Source organism: Engystomops pustulosus, chromosome 1 (genome assembly GCF_040894005.1).
Source record: "Engystomops pustulosus chromosome 1, aEngPut4.maternal, whole genome shotgun sequence".
Taxonomy (NCBI): domain Eukaryota; kingdom Metazoa; phylum Chordata; class Amphibia; order Anura; family Leptodactylidae; genus Engystomops; species Engystomops pustulosus.
The window spans coordinates 13,470,591-13,493,079 of NC_092411.1; the positions used below are offsets into that span (position 1 = coordinate 13,470,591).

Below are 22,489 nucleotides of genomic sequence, written 5' to 3' on the forward strand. Positions count from 1 at the left end.
GGGTGACCTCTGCTCACACACTGATGACTTCTGAGCTCGGCCAGGAATTGGACCTGCTCTATTGTTCACAACTTAGGCAAAATGGAAGATGACCATTAATGTTCGAGATCCCGCCTCGTAGGTCAAGGAGGATACTGTGAAATATTAGGAATCAGCCCAAAAACTACATGGGGGGACCTGGTCAATGACCTGAAGAGAGCTGGACCACAGACAAGAGATTACCTTTAGTAACAGTCTACACCATCATGGATTACAACCCTACAGGACACACAAGGTCCCCATAGTCACACCACCATCACATGTGCAGACCCGACTGAAGTTCACCAATGACCATCTGTATAATCCAGGATACATGGTCTGATGAGACCAAAATAGAACATTTTGGTGCCACCAGTTTCCCAGTGATCACCAGATTGCTGGGAAACAGGAAAGGCATATTTGGAAATTTTGCGATGGATTCGGGTCCGGACGGGATTCATTAAGGCAGTTCCTCGACGTCCACCAGGTGGCGCTGCTGCGCTGAAGAGCATCGGAACGCACTCAATTTGACCGGCCTATTCCTAGTGAAGGTAAGTGCAAGCTCCGCGGCACTTTTTTTTTTTTAAATGCAGCGGTTTTTCCGAATCCGTCGGGTTTTCATTCGGCCACGCCCCCCCATTTCCGTTGTGTGCATGCCGGCGCTGATGCGCCACAATCCGATCGCGTGCGCCAAAATCCCAGGGCAATTCAGGGGAAATCTGCACAAATCGGAAATATTCGGGTAACACGTCGGGAAACCGCAAATCGGGCCCTTAGTAAATGACCCCCAATGTTTGTTTAACTTGTGTGATCATTACAGAGCTGGATTAGATGTAAGAGCTGGCATTAATTTCTGGTGGTGCTTGGTTCTTTATAACATTATGAATAAGTATGAATAAGACACAACTGAAACAGAAAGCAAGCAGTGGTACTTACTGAGCATGGCATAAGTCTTGGGCTCCTTGGAGTTCAGATCTGACAAGTAATCCATGGTGTCCTGTAAACACTTTTCCGATAGATTTGCAGGAGCCACAACGATGACACCAAAGGCAAAAACCAACGTAAGGATCCGCACTGTCCACATGGCGCAGATTGCGGTGGCTTCCCAGAGTCCGGCTTTTATATCACAGGGTCCGGCCAGCGACAAATCACAAGAACGTCTTCTCACAAGAAGCAGCTGTGGAGCGTAAGCCGGAATCACTCTGCATAAAGTAAATCAATTACCATCCCGGCTTTACCTGTGAATAGGAGGCGTCTCGTGTTTCCTGTCCCATATGAAGTCTGAACCGGCCGGAAGGTTTTTGTGATGCAAATGCATCGACGTAGAACAGAAATGTGTTTGGGTTTTCTTACGTAGACCTGGACTGATAATGAAATGATTGATTGATGTGTTATGAATATCGTTTGCAACGTCAGTAACTACAGCGCAAACTCTTTATTTGATCTTCCCACGGATATATATATGTATTCAGCTTCACATCACATGGCACTAATCATTTACTATATCCCTAGGTCATCATCTGATCTTCATCCCCCCTGTGCTTTCCAAAGTGATGTGACAGCTCCTCATTACCATGCTGAATAGAAGAACGGGTCATTTTTCGCTCTCCACTTTTATAAATCTGTAACTTTTTAATTTTTCTGTGTAAAAAGTTGTGTGAGGGCTTATTTTTTTTCCTCAACAAATTGGGGCACATTTACTTACAGGGTCACTAGAGTTCACAGACGATTATGCACTGTGCCGCGATTCACTAAGATTGTGCGCACGATATCCTGCATGTGTCGCTTCCCCGCTCAGGTCCCCGGAGTTCACATTCGTCTTCCTGGTGCATGTAAGTGCTTGGGCTTGCGACACAATTTAAAAGTTAAATGCCGCGCTCAGTCCAAATTAGACGGATCATCCGACGGCACCGCCCCCTAATTTGTGTAAGAAAAAAAAAGGCTCTGAGGAGCTAAATAGAGATAACACCCCAAAAAAACTAAAAGGTTGAACTGGGATCACAGGTATAATTGGGGAAAAAGATAAAATATAGCTTTTATTAGTAACAATTAAGAACATTCCAATGTGTGAATCAGTGTGTGCATACGTTTAAGGCTGGATTCACACAACCGGTGCCCGCAGTACCGTAGCACGGCGGGCCCACGGCAGCACGTGGAGAGAGTAGGAGGAGGAGAGCGCTGCTCACCCCCACCCCTCTTTATAGGAATACATGGCCGCGGCGCCGTATGCCCTGAAAAAATAGGACATGTCCTACTTTTTCACGGGGTACGGAGCGGTATGGTGCCGCACGTGTGCGGCACTGTACCGTTCCCGTAGGGCGCGCCGCGCCCATTGCCGTCTATGGGGGACATATATCGGCCGTATATACGTCGGCCGTATATATACGTCCCCTTTGCGGTAGTGTGAATGCAGCCTAAGGTTTATGACACACTGTCCCAAATACAGGCAGTCCCCGGCTTACATACAAGATAGGTTCTGTAGGTTTGTTCTCAAGTTGAATTTGTATGTAAGTCGGAACTGTATATTTTATCATTGTAATCCCAGCCAGAACTTTTTTGGTCTCTGTGACGATTGGATTTTAAAAATGTTGGGTTGTCAGGATTAGCAATAAATCTTCATTACAGGCACCTGTGATAACTGTTACAGCTGATTATTGTAGCCTAGGACTAAAGTACAATAAATTACCAACATCCAGAGGTCTGTTTGTAACTAGGGGTCGTATGTAAGTCGAGTGTTCTTAAGTAGGGGACTGCTTGTAGTCATAAAAAGGACTTCATAGGTCAGAGAGCGCACCTTGCACATAGAGCGTGCTTTAACCCCTTCCCGACATTTGACGTAATAGTACTGCATCGCAGGAGGTGCGTTCCCGCAATTTGCAGTACTATTACGTCAAGCTGAACGTAAACTTGCCAAAAATTTACATTTTTTATCAAATTGCTTTACAAAAAATGTTCTAAAAAGAGATCCGAAAAAGTTACAAGCACCCAAATGATACCACTGAAAAGAACAACTTGTCACGCAAAAATAAGCTCACAACCAGCTCCGTCAACCAAAAAATACTATAGTTATGCCGCTATAAAAATGGCAATACTAAAACAAATGCAATTTTTTCTATTCTAGTTTTCCTTCAATAAAATTGGACAAATATAAACAAAACTATAAAAATGAGGTATCACCGTAATCGTAGTGATCTGTAGATTAAAGATAATACCAAAACAAGAATTGATGATTTTATTTTCCTCCACAAATAAAGAGTTAATAAAATTGCTTCAATAACCTAAAAACCCACTAAAATGAAGGTTTTTTTTTACAGTGCATCTCGTCTCTCAAAAAATAAGCCCTTATTTGACTAAATTGCTTAAAAAATAAAGATTGTATAGCCTATTCCCAACGCGCGTTGTCATAGAACGGTGCAGCGGGTAGTAACTTGCCCACACGGTTCAGACACTGTGATCGGGGCAAGATGGCGGCTGTTCCTGACAGCCATACATCCTGCCCTATGGACCAGAAGGGTTACGTCCCCCCCAGTTCATGATCCCTGCTATTGGCTCAACAATGCAGACGAGCCAATAGCAGCGACTTTACTTATGACGTCAGTAATACCGATCACCATGTCTGTAGACACGGTGATCGGGGCAGGGTGGCGGCTGTTCCTGACAGCCACCAATTTTGCCTTGCGGTCCAGAGGGGTTTTGTTGCCCCCCTCTGTCCATGTTTGCCGCTATTGGCTGGTCAATTTGGTCCAGCCAATAGCAGCAATATTCGTCACAATGGCCATCGCTAGGGTGAATAAGAGCAACACTTGGCGATAATTTCCCTACGGAAAACGAAGATCTGGTACAAAAGCACTGACCGTGTACATTGTACAGATGATGCTGTACAACTCTTACGAGCTGTTCCAATGTGCATGTCCTGCCGTATCATTTCTCCATTTTCAAAAGGAAGATATTAGAAAACTAATATTTGGACAAGATGGACGGGGCCCCAGTACCTCTGGTTTAGATGTTCCTGTGTTTTGCCAGGACAGCATTTTCCCGGTGAATTCGGCTGCTTCTAAAGGTAGGACTCAATAAAGAGTCTGTTCCAAAAGTTAGGATAGACACTATATACTAAGGATGGACACTATATACTAAGAGACCTGCGACACCTCCAGAGTGACAAATGTTTAGTTGGTCCCCTGGTATTTTCCGCCTCCTTATACGCAACACATTCACAATTCACGCCCAACCTGTTGTGAATTCATTTCGGTAAAATGAATAATTGTAACAACTGTTAGGTCACGTTGCTGCCTATACCCCTCCATTATGTCATTGCGGGATGTAGAATACAAACTAGGGGCACTTGTGGGTTTTGTGTTTCCCCTCTAAGTCTCTGGATTTGTTAGCAGATCCTTTATAATTCTCCAAGTTCTTTATTTATTTATTATTATTATTTATTTATATTCCAAGTGCTTTATCATTCCGGAGCCCTGCTGGATTTTCTGGCTACAGTTTAGGATCACATGTTGGGTCTCTCTCGCATCAGGAAACATGGCTTCCTAATCAGAGAGCTGACATTTTACAGTGGCACAAGCAGGGCATTACATAATGGGCACCACATAACGGGCAGCACATAATGAGCACCACATAACGGGCACCACATAATGAGCACCACATAACGGGCAGCACATAATGAGCACCACATAACGGGCACCACATAATGAGCACCACATAACGGGCACCACAAAATGAGCACCACATAACGGGCACCACATAATGAGCACCACATAACGGGCAGCACATAATGAGCACCACATAACGGGCACCACATAATGGGCACCACATAACGGGCAGCACATAATGAGCACCACATAACGGGCACCACATAATGAGCACCACATAACGGGCACCACAAAATGAGCACCACATAACGGGCACCACATAATGAGCACCACATAACGGGCGCCACATAATGGGCACTGAACTTTCCAGAAATAATTGCAATTTCCATCTTGTACTCCATTGCACATCGGGGCAGATTTACTTACCCGGTCCATTCGCGATCCAGCGGCGCTTTCTCTGCACTGGATTCGGGTCCGACCGGGATTCATTAAGGTAGTTCTTCCGCCGTCCACCAGGTGGCGCTGCTGCGCTTAAGAGCATCGGAACGCACTGCAATATACCGAGCCGGCAGTTTTTCCGAATCCGTCGTGTTTTCATTCGGCCACGCCCCCGATTTCCGTCGCGTGCATGTTGGCGCCGATGCGCCACAATCCGATCGCGTGCGCCAAAATCCCGGGACAATTCAGGGAAAATTGCCGCAAATCTGAAATATTCGGGTAACACGTCGGGAAAACGCGAATTGGGCCCTTAGTAAATGACCCCCATTGACTGCATCAGCAGCAGAACAGTGAGTGCAGCTCTGGGGTATAACACAGGATGTAACTTAGGATCAGTACAGGATAAGTAATGTCATGTATGTACACAGTGACTGCACCAGCAGCAGAATAGCTCGTGCTGGCTCATTCCACTGTGAACTGCTGACGGGTGTGGTTGTTGCTGCTGAGCTCCTGCACCACCTGGTGGAAGACCAATCCACCCAGGCCTGCTCTCTCCTCCCCAGGGAGGGAGTGGGTTTTCTGGAATGAGTGAACCAGGCAAATCCCAGGCTTCTGCCTCTCGGACCAGGCCGGCGGGGGGCAGGAAAAGCCAGATACCGGCCAACATGGAGGGGGTGAGAAGATCTGCCCGAACCCAAGGACGCAGCGATGTGACCTCGGCTGCCACCCCCAAGACCCAGGGAAGCCGCAAGGTCTCCGGAACACAGAAGATCAAGGCAAGTAACATCAGCCTGAGTGCTCCTCCTGGAAAGCTGAGTGACTGTGCGGGAAAGTTGGGTGGTTCAGCTGGAAAGCTGGGTGCTCACGGAGGTGTGCAAAAAGCATGGGGACATCTAAAGGCCCGGGAGTCTGCTACCATCTATGGCTCCCGGATTGCTGAGCACCTCCGTGAGTATGAGGAAGCTGGCAAGGCGATGAATAGGCTCCAGGAGGAGATACGCGAGACCTTTGACAGACTTAAAGCCGAGGTCACCGCTCTGCAGGAAAAACGACGGTTGATCCGGGAGCACAGCGGTCCGTTCAGGGAAAAGTTGGAGAACGACGCCAGATTTGATGACATGCGCCAGGAGAAGCTGAGAAAGCTGAAGGGGCTTCAGATCCAGGCGGATGAAGGCGATGGGGATGATGAGGAGGATGAGGAAGACCTGCTGTGTCCGTCTGGTGGCCTGCACCAACACCAGCAGGCCTCGCACGACAGGCTGCCTGCAGAGCAAGCGCCATTACCATCAGGCTGCGGCTCTGCCAACCTGGAGGAGGAAAGTGATGACAGCGGCCAGGGAGGGGCGCTAATGGCTCAGATCCGTCAGCTTGAGTCCCCAGTTCACCTCCAAAACTTCTCCTTCGGCGATGATAGATGGCCAGATGACGACCTAAAGAGAAAGAAGAGAGCCAAGAAGACCAAGGCGTCTCAGGAGGTGAATCTGTTGTTTCGTCCCCTCCCTGTTCCCTCCGGGCGGGCAGCAGTGCCAGCCTGTCGTGTAGGCCCCGTTACCCAGCCCAGCACGAATCCTGCAGTGGACTCGGTGCCAGGGTGCGGGGAGATTGCAAAGCCACGTTCCATCATGGCGCAGAGCACCAGCCTTGTTTGTAGTAGCAAGGATGGTGCAGGGAAGGCGTCGGCCGAAAGGCCGGACAGTGAGGGCGATCCAGCAGGTCCTGGTACTGTGAGCTGCCCCCCAGTGGGAGGGGGGGGGTGGCCCTGTGCCAGGGGCAGTGGCGGTGGCTCCTGTGGCCCCTAGCACTGTGGCTGCTGCTAGGTCCGGTGAGCAGCGGCAGTGTGATGGAGCTGCTGGGGCTTGTGGTGCAGCGCCTCCCAAGCGTCCTGTGCAGCCTGCAGGAAAGGGCGCAGGAAAAATCTTATTTTGCATTGGATCATCAGACCCAGGAGATGGTTACAATAGACTGTCCGGACTTCATAAAGATAAGAGACCTCATGCATCTAGCGAGCAGCGGTGCACAAACATTAAAACAGCTGGTCAACAAGGGGTTAATGCCAATGAGGCAGAGGGCACAAGTAAGATCGGGGTTGGAGCTGCCTCTTCTCAGGCTGTATCAGCTATGGAGGTGGCTCTACCCCCAGTGTCCAGTGACGCCGAGGCAACCCCAGGTCCTCCTGGCCCAGCTGGTGTGAGTGATGCAAGGAAGCGAGGCAGTAATGTACATAGTGTGGTGAATGTGGGGGTGGTGAATGGTGCTGAGGGGGATCCTGGTGTGAGTGCTGGTCCATCTGCACCCCCAGTGGTGGCCGCTCCCATAAGGAGCTATGCGAGTGTCACCGCTGGGGCAAGTGGGGTTAACTCCTTGTCTCCTGACTCTGGGAATAGCGTTTTGCAAAGGCGTCTTCTGGAGGCTCTCAGGAGAGGGGAAAAGTCAATCAATGTAGAGGGGAGAGAGGTTGATCTGTCCTTCTGGACAGACAGGCATGGCCTGGCAGCCTTCCAAGAGAAAAGGGGGGGAGAGACTGTATGGTCTTTACCCACAAGTGGGCCCGGAGCTGCCCGTAGGAATGTGGTTCGTCTTCGCTGGAGGGGCAGTGACGCATGCCCACCCAGGTCAAGGGTGGTGGAGCTCCTCCTGAAGATGAACTTCAGGGCTAGTGACATCTTTGCCCTGATACATCCTTATGGTACTCCGGAGTTCGATGTCAGCTTTGTTCGGCCGGAGGGCTTAGAGCTCTTCTGGTCGAATTATGAGCTGGCAAAGAACGAGCCCGCATGGCGAGACTTTGCTGTGCAAGCAGTGTCTCGCCAAAACGCAGTCAAGAAGGTGACCGTTTTGACCCGTAACGAGTCACTTTCTTGCATGGACATCATGACTTGGCTCAGTCGTTATGGTGAGGTTGTACAGGTACCTCAGAAAAACCGCAATGAATTTGGCATTTGGTCTGGGGCCTGGACCTTCATGATGAAGTTGAAGTGTTCAGGCGGCACAGTCGCCCACATTCCTTCTTCAGCCTTTCTTGGGCGAGACAGAATCCTGATTTTCTACCAGGGGCAGCCGAAGGTCTGTCACAGGTGCAGTGACCCCACTTTAGTGCCAGCTGCCAAGTGCAGAAGTGCGCTTTGTGTGGTGGGCTAGGTCATCTCGCTGCATCCTGTAAGGACATTAGGTGTAACCTGTGTGGTGAGCTCGGTCACCCTTTCAGCCGTTGTCCTCGCTCCTTTGCCAATGCGGTTGTGACCCCAGTGGAGGAGAGCCATGAGGTTGGGGAAGGTACCAGCAGAGGTGGAGGAGCTGAGGGGCCTGTGAAGAAAAGTAAGAATAAGTCACCTTCTCGGTTGAGGCGGCTTGAAGCCAGACAAAAAGGGAGAGAACTGGGGAAGCCTCAGTCTGCTGGGGTGACCCTTGGTCCTTCCTCAGAGGCTGGTCCTGCTACTGAGGCCCTGAGGGATGATGAGTTGGATGAGGAGGTCAGGAGGATGGAGCGCGAGAAAGGTGCCATGTCCTACACGTCCTCCCATTATGAGAGTATGGATGAGGATAACAGGATTTGGCTAGAAAATAAGCGCAAGCAGAAAAAGAAAAAACGCGGCGTATCTAAGGTACCTAAGGAAGGGAAAACTTCCTCCCCTCTGGTTGAGCTTTCCAACCAGTTCCTCACCCTCGATGAGATCGCCTCCTCGGGAAGAGAGGCTGAGGGTGGGGTTCTGGAGGTGGCGGCGGAGCAGCCTGCAGGGGGCGCTGAGTCTCTATCCTCTGGGGAAGCCGGGTCCTCAGAGTGGGAGACTGACTCAGAGTCAGGAGACAAGGACGAAGGAGAGGGTGGTCCGGGTGGGTCCTTGGGGGCCAGTAATAACATGGACACCTCAATTTCGTTAAAAAGAAGTTGCCCCAATTCTGAAGGGAAAAGGGATCATCCTCAGAGGACAGTAGAGGGAAGGGAGGTAGTAAGAAAAAAGCCGTCTAACTCAATCACTCATGATGGCGGCACCCACTCCGTTGACGCTGGCATCCATTAATGTCGCCAGCATTAAGTCTGATGCGGCTAGATTTGCGGCCTTTGATTTTCTCGGCCGTGTTGAAGCCGACATTTTATTTTTGCAGGAGACCAGGCTGCCAGATTTGGCGGCCGTGTTTAAAGCTAAGAGGGAATGGAGACACGGGTCTTCCTATTGGTCTCTTGCGGCCGAGCCGTATAGCGGAGTAGCGGTCCTTTTTACCGCACCGGTAGAATGCCGACGAGTTATTGAGTTAGAAATGGGGAGGTGCCTGATCCTGGATGTCCTCATGAAGGGACAAGAACTTCGTCTTATTAACATCTATGGTCCCCAGTCCAAGTGGGACAGGAAGTGTCTCTTTATGAGGATCAAGCCCTACCTTTTTACAAGTCGGCAGGTGGTCTTTGGAGGGGACTTCAATGCTGTCACGAGGTCCCAGGATAGGGGAGGTTCCAGAGACAAGCTGACTTATGATAGCGTCGCTCTTAATAGCATAGCCAGTGAGGCTCGCCTGGTGCATGTCCACATCCGGCACACCCCAGGCCACGCGGGGTTCACCTATTATAGGGGTAGCTGCAGGTCTAGAATAGACAGGTTTTATTTAAAGGAGGAAGCCATTTCTTCAGCAGTGTCTGTTGTTGAGGTGGAGTTCTCCGACCACTGTTTAATTTTGTTTTCTCTGAATGTTACAGAGACCCCCCGGATGGGAAGAGGCTACTGGAAGCTCAATTCATCTCTCCTGGAAGAAGCAGAGATAAGACAATCCTTTGAGGACTTTCTTCAGAGCCAGGTACCATTGCTGGGTGGCGAGATTTTTCCGCCAGCTCTCGAGCCTCAGGAGCCTGGACAGGTACCGCCTGTATCATTGCCTGAGGAGGAAACTCGAGCACCTCGTCTCGACTGGAGGTAGTCGTGAGGACATCTCCAGAGTGAAATCTTTGCTGAAGAGGTGTCAGTACGATAGACACGCATCTTTGGTTTTTGAGAGGGATTACGGGAAATACCGCTCGCCCGACCCTTACAGAAACTGCAAGATGTCAGTGAATGGTAAAGTTGTCACAGGACTGGTTGACAGTACGGGGTCCCTGAAAAGGTCCTGATCAGGGATTCTGGAGGTTGTCAGATCCTTCTACTCGCACCTCTTGGGCAGGAAGGATCTAGATTGGGATGTGATGTCGGCTTTCCTGGCTGAAACTGTCCCTGAGCCAGGAGTAGACCTCTCTCTTGATGTTTTGACAGAGATGATTAGGGAAGAGGAAGTCAGCCGGGCGATTGAAGGGCTCGCCCTCAAGAAATCGCCGGGTCCGGATGGCTTAACATCCGAATTTTATAAGACCTTCAAGGACGCCTTGGTTCCTCTCTTGACTGAGGTATTCAATGAGTGTCTTTCCTCGGGCGCTCTGCCGAAGTCAATGAGGAGGTCTGCCCTGATCATCCTGTCAAAGGGTAAGGACCGATCTCGTATTGAGAACCGGGCCCCGGCTCCTTTCGGGGACCCAGCACTGTTCTGTTCCAGGCCGCAGTACATTTAGTGCTGTGCTTTGTGTCCGGGAGGCAGTGGAGCAGGGCAGGGCTGGTAACTGGAAGGGGTACTTGCTGTCCTTGGATCAGGCAAAAGCGTTTGATCGGGTTAACCACGAGTACCTCTGGTCTGTCCTTCTGAGGTATGGCCTGCCGGGTGGTTTTGTCAATTGGCTAAAAGTTTTGTACGCAGGGGCAGAGAGTTTCCTGCTTGTGAACGGTTGGATTGGCCGCTCTTTTGAGGTTGGGTCTGGTGTTCGCCAGGGTTGTCCTCTGAGCCCACTTTTATACGTGTTCGCGATTGACCCATTCCTTAGGAGGGTTGATCGTGGGCCGTTAGTGGGAGTCGGGATGGACCGGGCAGCACCGGAAGCCACTCTAAGGGTGGTAGCGTAAGCCGATGACGTCACTGTTTTTGTGTCCTCGAGAGTGCAGTCACTGTGTACATACATGACATTACTTATCCTGTACTGATCCTGAGTTACATCCTGTATTAAACTCCAGAGCTGCACTCACTATTCTGCTGCTGGTGCAGTCACTGTGTACATACATGACATTACTTATCCTGTACTGATCCTGAGTTACATCCTGTATTATACCCCAGAGCTGCACTCACTATTCTGCTGCTGGTGCAGTCACTGTGTACATACATGACATTACTTATCCTGTACTGATCCTGAGTTACATCCTGTATTATACTCCAGAGCTGCACTCACTATTCTGCTGCTGGTGCAATCACTGTGTACATACATGACATTACTTATCCTGTACTGATCCTGAGTTACATCCTGTAAATCTTTTATTTTATATATAAAAATGAAAAACATAACAATCATAAACATAAATCAAGCCATAACTTCTGGCAAAATAAAACAATAATAATAATAACAAAACAATAACACAAACTAAAAGAGTCTTACGAAAATCTCCTGGCCCAGCCACACACACACCACACAATCAGCATTATAAAACAAAACCTTCACCCAATCCCACCACCTATTTTTTTTTTTTATAATTTTTATATATATATTTTTTTTTCATATACAATTTTTTATAATTTTTTTTTTTTTATAAATAACTAATGAATACACAAAAAAAAGAGATAAACAGGAAATAAAAACATTAAATATAACTAAATCCCACGCCCATCACCCTCCCACCCAGACACTGGTCTAACGTCCAAAGTCCGCGCTATATAGTCCAGACCAGTGCCCAGGATTGTATAGTCCGAATCCCGTCCACCCCCTCCCAACCTAACACCCTAACATCGACACCCCAAAACCAACAAACCTACAAGAACTATAACTACATATAACTAAATACACACTGTACACAAGATACAAACACATTAAACAAATCAACATATAACAAATCCAAACTACATAAAGCCCAGGTTCGGCGCCTGCAAGCCCCTACATCACTATAACCTCAGAACACAAAACCAAAATCTACAGTGCTGCATCAGCCCATCACCAGGAGCGGAGATGACAGACTAAGGGACACTAAAGGAGAACCCCCTCCAAAGGAGAGAGGCCCTCCCCGTGCCCAGCCTCTCATACTCCAGAGAGCGCACCTTCACCAGGTCACCCAGAATGTTCCTAACCACCTCATCCACCGGGAGGATTTTACGCTGAGTCGATACTAAACACCGTGCGTTCCACGTGTGGTACCTGACCACTAGACTGACTAGAAATAACGTGCAGCGGTCCCGGCCACCCAGGCCTCTGAATGCTCCATAGGCCCACTCCGCATAGGAGAGACCGGCCAACCCGGGCCAATGGATGGAAGCGCCCACCCGGTTGTACACCTCTGTGTTAAAGGGGCACTGAAGCAGGAAGTGGTCCATGCTCTCCAGCAGGCCACCGCACTCCTCCCGGGGACAACCCCTTTCCTCAGAGCTCCTACACTTCAGATTGTCCCTCACACACAGCTTTCCATGGAAGCAGAGCCAAGTCACGTCCCAAAACTTCAAGGGGATCCTGATAGAATTTAAAAGACCTAAACCCACCCCAAGATCCCGACTTGGGCAATCCCTGAGGGCCAGAGGCTTCTGGAAACGGGCAAACAGAACCCTTTTGTCAAGGACTTTCCTCGGCATGGTCCTGATCTCCCACATTCCCAGACCCCACCGGCGAATCACCTTCAGAACCGGGGTAGCGTAAGCCGGAAGATGCCCATGCGGTGTACGAAGATCCTTCACTTGCCCTCCTGTCTCCCATTCCTGGAAGAAAGGCCGAAACCATCCCCTGCAGGAGTATACCCACGGAGGAGCCCTCTCTTTCCAGAGGTTTGCTACATTGATCTTAAGAAAGGTATTCACTAGGAACACCACAGGGTTGACCATACACAACCCTCCTTGTCTCCTCGTGCGGTAAGTAACCTCCCTCTTGATAAGGTTCAGCCTATTCCCCCATAACAGCTGGAAGAACAGACTGTACACCCGAGTCCAGAGGGGTTCTGGCAACATGCACACACTGCCCAGATAAATCAGCAACGGGAGCAGGTAGGTTTTGATCAGATTAAACCTCCAAAATATCCAAAATATTGAGGACAAGCGGATCAAAATCTGTACTAAAAAAATTGTTGTGTGGACGCAACGAAGGTGATGGGGGCTTTCCATATGTACAGTTTCGGATGTTGAGACAAGAGACACTTATGGACTCGTTCACCTATGTGAAGGTGCAGGGGACTGATGAGGCTTCAGCAGGGGACATGCATTATTACCTATGGCTTATAAGAAGACGCCCGAGCAGGACCCCCTACTCTGTTATTTGTAGCTACAGTAGGAGGACCCCCCCTCTCTGATATGTGTAGCTACAGTAGCAGGACCCCCCTCTATGATACGTGTAGCTACAGTAGCAGGCCCCCCCTCTATGATATGTGTAGCTACAGTAGCAGGACCCCCCTCTATGATATGTGTAGCTACAGTAGCAGGACCCCCCTCTATGATACGTGTAGCTACAGTAGCAGGACCCCCCTCTATGATACGTGTAGCTACAGTAGCAGGACCCCCCTCTATGATACGTGTAGCTACAGTAGCAGGACCCCCCTCTCTGATATGTGTAGCTACAGTAGCAGGACCCCCCTCTCTGATATGTGTAGCTACAGTAGCAGGACCCCCCTCTCTGATACGTGTAGCTACAGTAGCAGGACCCCCCTCTCTGATACGTGTAGCTACAGTAGCAGGACCCCCCTCTCTGATATGTGTAGCTACAGTAGCAGGACCCCCCTCTCTGATATGTGTAGCTACAGTAGCAGGACCCCCCTCCCCCTCTGATATGTGTCGCTACAGTAGCAGGACCCCCCCCTCTGATATGTGTAGCTACAGTAGCACGACCCCCCTCTCTGATATGTGTAGCTGCAGGAGCAGGACCCCCCTCTCTGATATGTGTAGCTACAGTAGCAGGACCCCCCTCTATGATACGTGTAGCTACAGTAGCAGGACATATACATGGGGGGCTCCTGGCATATCTCTCTGTGCGGGATATGGAACTACTGAGATGACTGATCTCCCGTATACTGCAAAGTGCGATACCAGGTGAGGGATCTGTGACCTTCACCTGTAGTCCTGGCCGCACTGCAGTTACTGTAAAAAGATAAGTACTAGACCTGCAGTGACTATGCTGGCAGACCTGTGAACAGGGCCGATGCTAGACAAAGTGGGGCCCTGGGCAAAACTAAAAGTGGGGCCCCAAAATAAAACTATTTTATAACCAGTCACAGTACGTAAGAGGTTCCCTTTAGTATGGTAAAACAAACTGTAATATGGGAGAATTTTTAGGAGATGATAGATGATAGGGAGAATGATGGGCAGCGTGGTGGCTCAGTGGTTAGCACTACAGCCTTGCAGCGCTGGTCAACATCTGCAAATAGTTTGTATGTTCTCTCTGTGTTTGCGTGGGTTTCCTCCGGGTCCTCCGGTTTCCTCCCACACTCCACAAAATGACTGGTAGGTTGAATAGATTGTGAGCATTATTAATTATAATTATTATGATAGAAGATAAATATGAAAGATGATAGAGATTTCCAGATGCAGAACTATAACATAGTTATAGTATATGTACAGGAGATGGATGAGAGATAAATACAGTAGAAGAGAAAAAGAAGATTGATTGAAAAATAGATAGAGAAAAAGGGAGATATATAAATGGTCAGATTATATGATATAGATAGCTAGACAGATAGATATATAGACAGGAGATAGATGATAAGCATCTTCACCCAGGAATTCAACCGAGGGCTATTAACCTTTTGACCGCCAGGCATTTCTGGATATTTTGTCGCCTTATTGACCAATTTTTGACTTTTTACAATTTTGACGTTTAAAAAATAAAATTTTGCCCCATTTTCAAAATTGCATTAAAGAGTTTATAGACATAGGCTCCTTCATGCAAATTTGATTCAAACTGAAACATTTTATAAAAAATACTTAAAATTTGAACTTTGATGGCAAAAAATGTTCTCCAAACAGAAAATATTTCCACATAATATCACTAAAACTGTAATAACTAGATATCTGCTTTTCAGCAAGAAATTTTAAGACAGTCACAACCTGCAAAATATAGCAATAAAACAGAATAAACAGTAAAGGCGTCATAAAACCTATAGAATTTTGAAATCCAACAACCAGGCGAAGCATTTGGCAATTAACATTCAAAATTGCCTCTAAAATATGTACAAATCCAGATACTTATATAAAGAAAATATACTTTCCTAAAACAGTAAGATGTGAGGAGATCATACATTTACCACATGTGTATATTCACCAAAATATGCAGCAAAGGGAATGTTAAATCCACTGGGGACACCAAACTACACACTGGTCACCCAAATAAAAACTATATATCCATAAACCCCTCTTATGACATAATAAAAGTCCTGTTTAGATGTGTGCCATTGTATTATCCGCACAATAACAGAACCCTCCTCGCTTCATAAGAATCTGAGTGAGAACCTCATAACATTGGTGTAAATAATGGATGATGGTGGGAAATAATAACTTTATTCCATGTGTGTGTTTTTGGTGTTACATATAACTTTATGGACATGTTCTGGGTTGCAGTGTTAATATGTAGCGACATTAGGCGAAGAGTATCGAATGTTCATCATATTAGTCAATTTTTGCAAAAAGAACTGTCACCAAATAAAAGGCAATAAGAGAGCAAGTGTGTTCTCAGATAGTTCTGCATATAGAAGGGTTAAAAACATGAATATTAGTTGATATTATTCCTTATCAGAATGTAGTAACATATAGAGTGAATATTTCCATTATCTGTGAGGTGCAGCAGCTCCTGTGTGCAGCAAATTCTCCCTGCAGCCTGATGGCTAAGAATTTGGAGGGGGGACTCACTTCAGGGGGCTGTATCTCTGGCTCTGTGACACATAGAACCTCACTTCTTTTTTCCTATGAAAGAAGAGAGTCTCCCCTTTTTATCTAAATGTGTTTCTAAGTGTCAGGAAAATGAAGATATTAACTGTTTAACTGCTGTTGTCAGTGATTTTTATTTATAAAAATGGCACCTGATATTCTCAATTTAAACCTGAATATCTCTGGATCCAGAGCACCTAGAAACAAAATTCAAGATTCATTTAAAAGAAGAGATTCTCCTCTTTCAGGAGGTAGGGGGCCCTGGGCAATTGCCCACTTTGCCTACCCATAGCACCGGCCCTGCCTGTGAATGGTGTAAGCTTTTTTTTAGTGTATGTTGTCGGTAGCAGCAGGACTGTGAAATATGTATTTATATCCCAGGATTGTAGATGGAGGTCTTTGTAGACCATGTTATTTAATGTACCCAAAGAAATGTGTAATCTCACCTTCGTGTAGCTGCAGGACTGTGAAATATGGACTTAGATTCCTGGTTTACAACTTCCACAAGTGGCCTGGAGGTGTATCTTCACACTGTGCTGCCTGCGCCATGTGCATATTGCCCCAGGGAATGAGAATAAACATTGCCTAAGTGTGTTGCACTTATATTCCTGGTTTGTAGCTTCTCCATATCCACATGCTAATCCAAGACTCGGACTTCTTACTGGTTGAATACTAAAGAAGTCACACAATACAGAAGATGATGGGCTGTGGATCAATTCCATGCAGAGTGCCAAGAGCACAGCAGTGCGAGGACTCAAGTGCAAATCTATTGGCCATGGCTATGAGACATCAGATAGCACAACCATAGATGCAGCCTAGTGCTCCCTGATACCAGGTGCTGGAAATACCCAAGTCCTGGCTTCATATCTGTCCATGAAGCTTATGTTCTTCTTCTGCGATTCCATCTCTAGCGATTGCTTGGGGATGCAGAGCCGAGGGTAAGGCTCCCAGGGGATGACGGGAAATGTAGTCCCGGCGGGTGAGCCGCACGGTCTCCGGAGCCTGGTATGAACTACACGCCCCATGATGCATCGCGCTGATTTCACTACAAAAGGCCCTAATAAGTGGGCGGAGGAGGAGACGGCGGCAGGTGCAGACCCATGAGGTACCGTATCCTGGACTCTGTTCACACTGCACCAATTTACGTCTAATAACTAAAGAAATCCTGTCAAAGTTGTGTGACAACCACCATTGGCGCCAATTTACCTCACACATGGATAGTCACCCAGCTTTCCTCGGCTCCAACACCTAGTATAAGCTTAGGCATTAATAACAAAGCAAAACTGCATGTCAGGAGTCTGGGAAAGCTGGGTGAGTACCAAAGTAATAGTAAAAATTATCAACTATATTATTTAAACACGCTGTAGAGTAAATAGAAGAATTTCCCAATATTAGGAGGTGTAGGCCCCGTCCTGTCCGAAACTCCTCAGGAATGACACTAAGGCTGCGTTCACATTACTGTACGCTCATACGGTGGGTGCGCTGGAGTGGAGGACAGATAAGCGCAGCTCCATAGAGCAGGACAGCAGCCATAACACTGCGAAATATAGGACATGTCTGAGGGCGCATTCACATGATGCGTCGCGTTTTTGACACATTCCACTGGCTTCAGCCTCAATTACATGATAAGGTTACATTGCGTTTTAGCAGATGCAGTGGAAATGCAATGTAATTTTAGCATGTGAAGCTAGTGGAAAGCCTCAAAAACGCAACGCATCGTGTGAATGTGCCCTGATACTTAACTGTGCACGGTCACCATGCAGACAATGGGGGTCATTTACTAAGGGCCCGAATCGCTGTTTTTCGACGGGTTTCCAGAATCTTACCGATTTGCGCCGTTTTCCCTGAATTGCCCTGGGTTTTTGGCACACGCGATCGGATTGTGGCGCATCGGTGCCGGCATGCATGTGACGGAAATCAGGGGCCTGGCCGTCGGAAAACCTGATTGATTTGGAATTACGGCCTTACCTGCACCCAAGATAGGATAATGAACTCCGGCGGAATTCAGCGCAGCAGCAACACCTGGGGGACATCAGGCGCACTACCTTAGTGAATCGCTGGAAGACCTAAATCCTCGACGGAGAACGCACCGCTGGATGGCGACAGGACCGGTTAAGTAAATGTGCTCATCTCACAGTGACCGACTGCCTAAGGCCGGCGACACACGTGGCGCTTTGTCTGCGCTTGCAAACGCAGACAAAGTCGCGCCCACCGGGGCGGGCCTCGGCCCGATCGCATCGACGTTTCTATGGAAACGCCTGCGATCGGGAACGAGCCGCCGGTGTTTTGCGTTTGCAAGCGCAGACAAAGCGCCACGTGTGGCGCCGGCCTAAGGCCGCAGTCACACGTACTGCTAGGCGTCCGTTCATAATGCCACGCTAGCGCACAGGGGGAGGTCCCCGACCCGAACGCACATGCGTTTCCAGAGAAACTAATGCGATCGGCTTAACAATCGCATGCGTTTCCTTGGAAACGCATTTGAGTTCGGGCCGAGGACCTCCGCCTGTGCGCTAGCGTGGCATTATGTGTGACCGCAGCCTTAGACATCAATGGGGACTGTTATCAGTCTGCAAATGGTGTGCCGAATATCGTTTCCCATTACGTTTGTATGAACGAGGCCTTGGGCCGCGTTCACACACTGGGGCACATTTACTTACCTGGTCCCCCGGAGTTCCCGAAAGTGCATTGTTAGTCCGGAATTTACTAGGATCGTGAGCCCGATATCCTGCATGTGTCGCTTCCCCGCTCAGGTCCGCCGGAGTTCACCGTCATCTTCCTGGTGCATGTGAGTGCTTGGCTTGCGACACAATTGTGAAGTTAAAGATTGTCCGATGGCCCTCCCATGATTTCTGTCGCATGAAAGTCGGCGCGTGTGACACAATCCCCTTTTAACTCCCTATCCCTGCGGCGCAAAATGGAAATAAATGCGGTCCGCGGGACCCTTGGTAAATGACCCCCAATGTATTGAGTCACGTTTTTTGATGCGTTATTTGACTGGATCACATGCTGAGATAGCATTGTGTTTTTAAGGCATGTGTTTTTGAATGTTTACCATGCGTTTGGCTGTTTTGAACCTGTTTATCTGAATTTCTAGACGTGTAGGCAGCTGTGACACAGATTTTTTTTTTTAAAAAACGCATCCGTTTTTGACAGGTTTTACCAATTTTCTTAATTAAACCTTGTTAAAAATGAATGCATTTTGTAACGCATGCGTTTTTTAATCCATTTTTCAGATCTGCCCTGTGTCACTATAAGTGGTTATAGCTTTGGAACGCTATGAGATATCCAGGGGATTTTGAGATTGTTTTCTCGTGACACATTGGAATTCAAATTAGTTTAAAAATTTGGATGAAACCTTTTGCGTTTAGTTATGAAAAAAACAAAATTTGGCAAAAATTTGGAAATATTCTTTATTTCCAACGTTCTAAATTCTCTACTTTTGATGCAGACAGTCAAAGCACCCAAATAAATTCATAACTGGCATTTCCCAAATGTCTGCTTTATGTTGGATGGTTTTTTAAGATTCCACATATTTTACTAGAATGTTATGAGGCTCAGAATTTAGGTATCATTTTTCACATTTTTTGTAAAATCACCAAAACCTGTATTTAGATGGACCTGCTCAACTTCTAATTGACACTGAGAGGCCTAAATAATAGTGGGACTCGTAAATTTGCCCATTGTGGAAACTACACACCTCAACGTATGAAAAACCACTTTTAAGAAGTTTGTTAACGCTTTACGTGTTTTATAGGGGTTAAAACAAAATGGAGGTGCAGTCTGCAAATTGTCTTATTTTTTCACAATACACCCATTTTGGGTGGAAAATTAAACATTTACAATGGATTGAGTGAAAAAAGGCTCCACAAAGTTTGTTACCCAATTTCTCTCAAGTACACGGATATTTTTTATTGAGGACCTATAGGGGCTTATTTCTTTTGCCACATGAGATGCACTTTTCTGGTAGATAATTTTGGGGCATCTATAGCTAATAAGTGAGATTTTATTAACTCTTTGTTGGTGGAGGAAATGAAAATCATAAATTTTTAGGAAAATTTTTATGTTTTTTTTTTTTTTTTTGGTCGTTAACCGTACCATGAAAATAGTATATTATTTTTATTCTATAGGTCGCCACAATTACGAAAAGACCTCATTTATATAAATTTTTTATTTTTCACATTTTTACTTTACTTTTTTTTATTTTTCACCTCACAAATCTGTTTAAGGGCTTATTTTTTGCGAGAAGGATTGTTCTTTTTAGTGGTCTTATTTTAGAGTGCATAACATTTTTTAAATCACTTTTTAGAGCATTTTTATAGGGTATTAATTGAAAATTATTTTTTTTTGGTAGGTTTTTGCGTTTTTTTTCTCCGGCGTGTACCGTGCAGGTCCAGTAACGATTCTGTTTTATTATACAGATTGTTACGGACGCGGCAATACCAAATATGCGGGGTTGTTTTTGTGTTTTTATACTTTATTAAGTGTTTTTATGGGAAAGTGACATTTTAGGGGCTTATATTTTAATGTATTTTTTTTTAATTTATTATAATGTGTAGTGTTCAGTGTTTTTCACTTTTTTTACCTATACATACTTGAACCAGTGATGCTCTGATCGCTGGTTCAAGTTCAATACACTGCTCTACAATACTATTCTATTGTAGAGCAGTGTAATCTGTCTGGCAAGCTTGCGCATGCTCAGACAGTTTGCAGTCAGACCGTGAAGGGGTCTGACTGCCAGGGAGAGCGGGCAGCTCCGGGGCACATGCCAGTCCTCGGAGATGCCCTGAAGAGGGTCGGATCTCCCGGTAAGCGGCGCGGGGGATCCGATCCACAGCGCAAACACCCTTACACGCCGCGGTCATGAAGTTAACACCTGCGATCGGAGTAGGCTCCAATAGCGGGTGTTAGCGCAGGCTGTCAGCTGTGGTAGACAGCTGACAGCCGCTGCTTCTGGTGCCGGCTCCGTTCATTGACAAAAATGATGGCAGAATGATAAAAACATGAATTCTTAACGAAGTTGTGCCACACCTGCCCCTGGGTTGTGTATGATACTACTCTAGGGTTGGTAGACCAACAGGTAAGTGCTTCCACTTACCTTATCCCTTCACTATTTGGGCAGGACAAGCACACTGACATACTGGGTGGATCTGCTCTTCCTTTGCTTCTAATGACTCAGTTTTTACAAAAGAAAAGGCTTTAAAAATTATGCAAATTACCCTGAGGAGCTCCAGGCTCTGTTAACAGTTATCGATCCCCTCTGGATCATTTACATAATTTTTAACGCCTTTTCTTTTGTAAATACTGAGTCACTAGAAGCTAAAGAAGGGCAGATCCTGCCAGAGGGGACACACACCAGGGTGTCAGTGCTTGGTTTACAATCCTTCATCTTGGTGGTAGATTTTCTTTAATAGGGACCATTTATGAAATTCTGCCCTAGCTTGGCCTTAACGCATACGAGTTTCATTGGTTACTGACCAGCAAAATCTGTGTTGTCATCAAGTTGCCTGTATGTTAATTTTCTAGGTTTAAGAAGCACTGAGGGGCTCCGGTAACTTCTATACTTGCACAAGTATAGAAGTTGATATTAGAAGGAAGGAGGCCATGGATAACAAATGGAAGAAGATTCCCACAGTCACGGTGCCTGGATCTATGAGTAATGTCCCTGGTTTATCAGGATGGATTGTGATGGTAGATTTTAGAGATGAGCGAACATGCTCGTCCGAGCTTGATGCTCGGTCGAGCATTAGGGTACTCGAAACTGCTCGTTGCTCGGACGAATACTTCGCCCGCTCGAGAAAATGGCAGCTCCCGCCGTTTTGCTTTTTGGCGGCCAGAAACAGAGCCAATCACAAGCCAGGAGACTCTGCACTCCACCCAGCATGACGTGGTACCCTTACACGTCGATAGCAGTGGTTGGCTGGCCAGATCAGGTGACCCTGGGATAGACTAGCCGCTGCCCGCGCTGCTCGGATCATTCTGTGTCTGGATGCCGCTAGGGAGAGAGCTGCTGCTGGTCAGGGAAAGCGTTAGGGTGTTCTATTAGCTTACTGTTAGGCAGGAGTGATTCTCAAAGAACCCAACAGCCCTTCTTAGGGCTACAATAACGTTCTACTTTTTTTATTTTAATTTGCATCTAGTACCATTTTGTGAGGAATTAGCAGGGGGACTTGCTACCGTTGTGTTTAGCTCTTAGTGGCACACATATCCATAGCAAAGACCGAAGTGGGAAAATTTAGTAGGGGTTGGATTTCAATTAGGCACTAACTCAGTGTCATCTCATCTGGCATAGTAGTGTGCTTTGATACTTGGCTAGAAAATAGCCATAGGAGAATACAAAGAGCTTACTTACGCATACAGTAGCGTTCTATATATTTGATTTCTGGTTGATCTGCTGGTGGCTGTACTTTCTGCAGTGCATGTACTAGCCAATTCTGAGCAATTTGTAGTGAGACTTGCGACCGCTGTGTTCTGCGCTTAGTGACGCACATATCCATAGCAAAGACCGAAGTGGGAAAATTTAGTAGGGGTTGGATTTCAATTAGGCA

At 47.0% G+C, this 22,489-nt stretch overlaps 1 protein-coding gene and 1 long non-coding RNA gene across 3 annotated transcripts in view; one reads left to right on the forward strand and one right to left on the reverse strand.

Annotated features, from left to right (window-relative positions):
• The window catches only part of LOC140117030 (O-acyltransferase like protein-like), an 86,242-nt gene extending 69,351 nt beyond the window's left edge, over positions 1-16,891 (reverse strand). Inside the window, exons 1-2 of one of the 2 annotated variants that reach the window (XM_072133465.1) lie at positions 1,257-1,417; positions 955-1,178 (exon numbers count right to left, since the gene is read on the reverse strand). In XM_072133465.1, coding sequence (XP_071989566.1) covers positions 955-1,178; positions 1,257-1,336 — 304 coding nt within the window. In that variant the 5' untranslated portion in view covers positions 1,337-1,417. Of the gene's footprint in view, positions 1-954; positions 1,179-1,256; positions 1,418-16,390 lie in introns of those variants that run through there. The other variant, XM_072133467.1, reaches the window with a different exon arrangement.
• A 12-nt stretch (positions 16,892-16,903) lies between these two features.
• LOC140117051 (uncharacterized) overlaps positions 16,904-22,489 on the forward strand; it is a 66,970-nt gene continuing 61,384 nt past the window's right edge. The window contains exon 1 of the long non-coding RNA XR_011852992.1: positions 16,904-17,049. This is a non-coding gene — a long non-coding RNA (uncharacterized lncRNA). The remainder of the gene's footprint in view (positions 17,050-22,489) is intronic.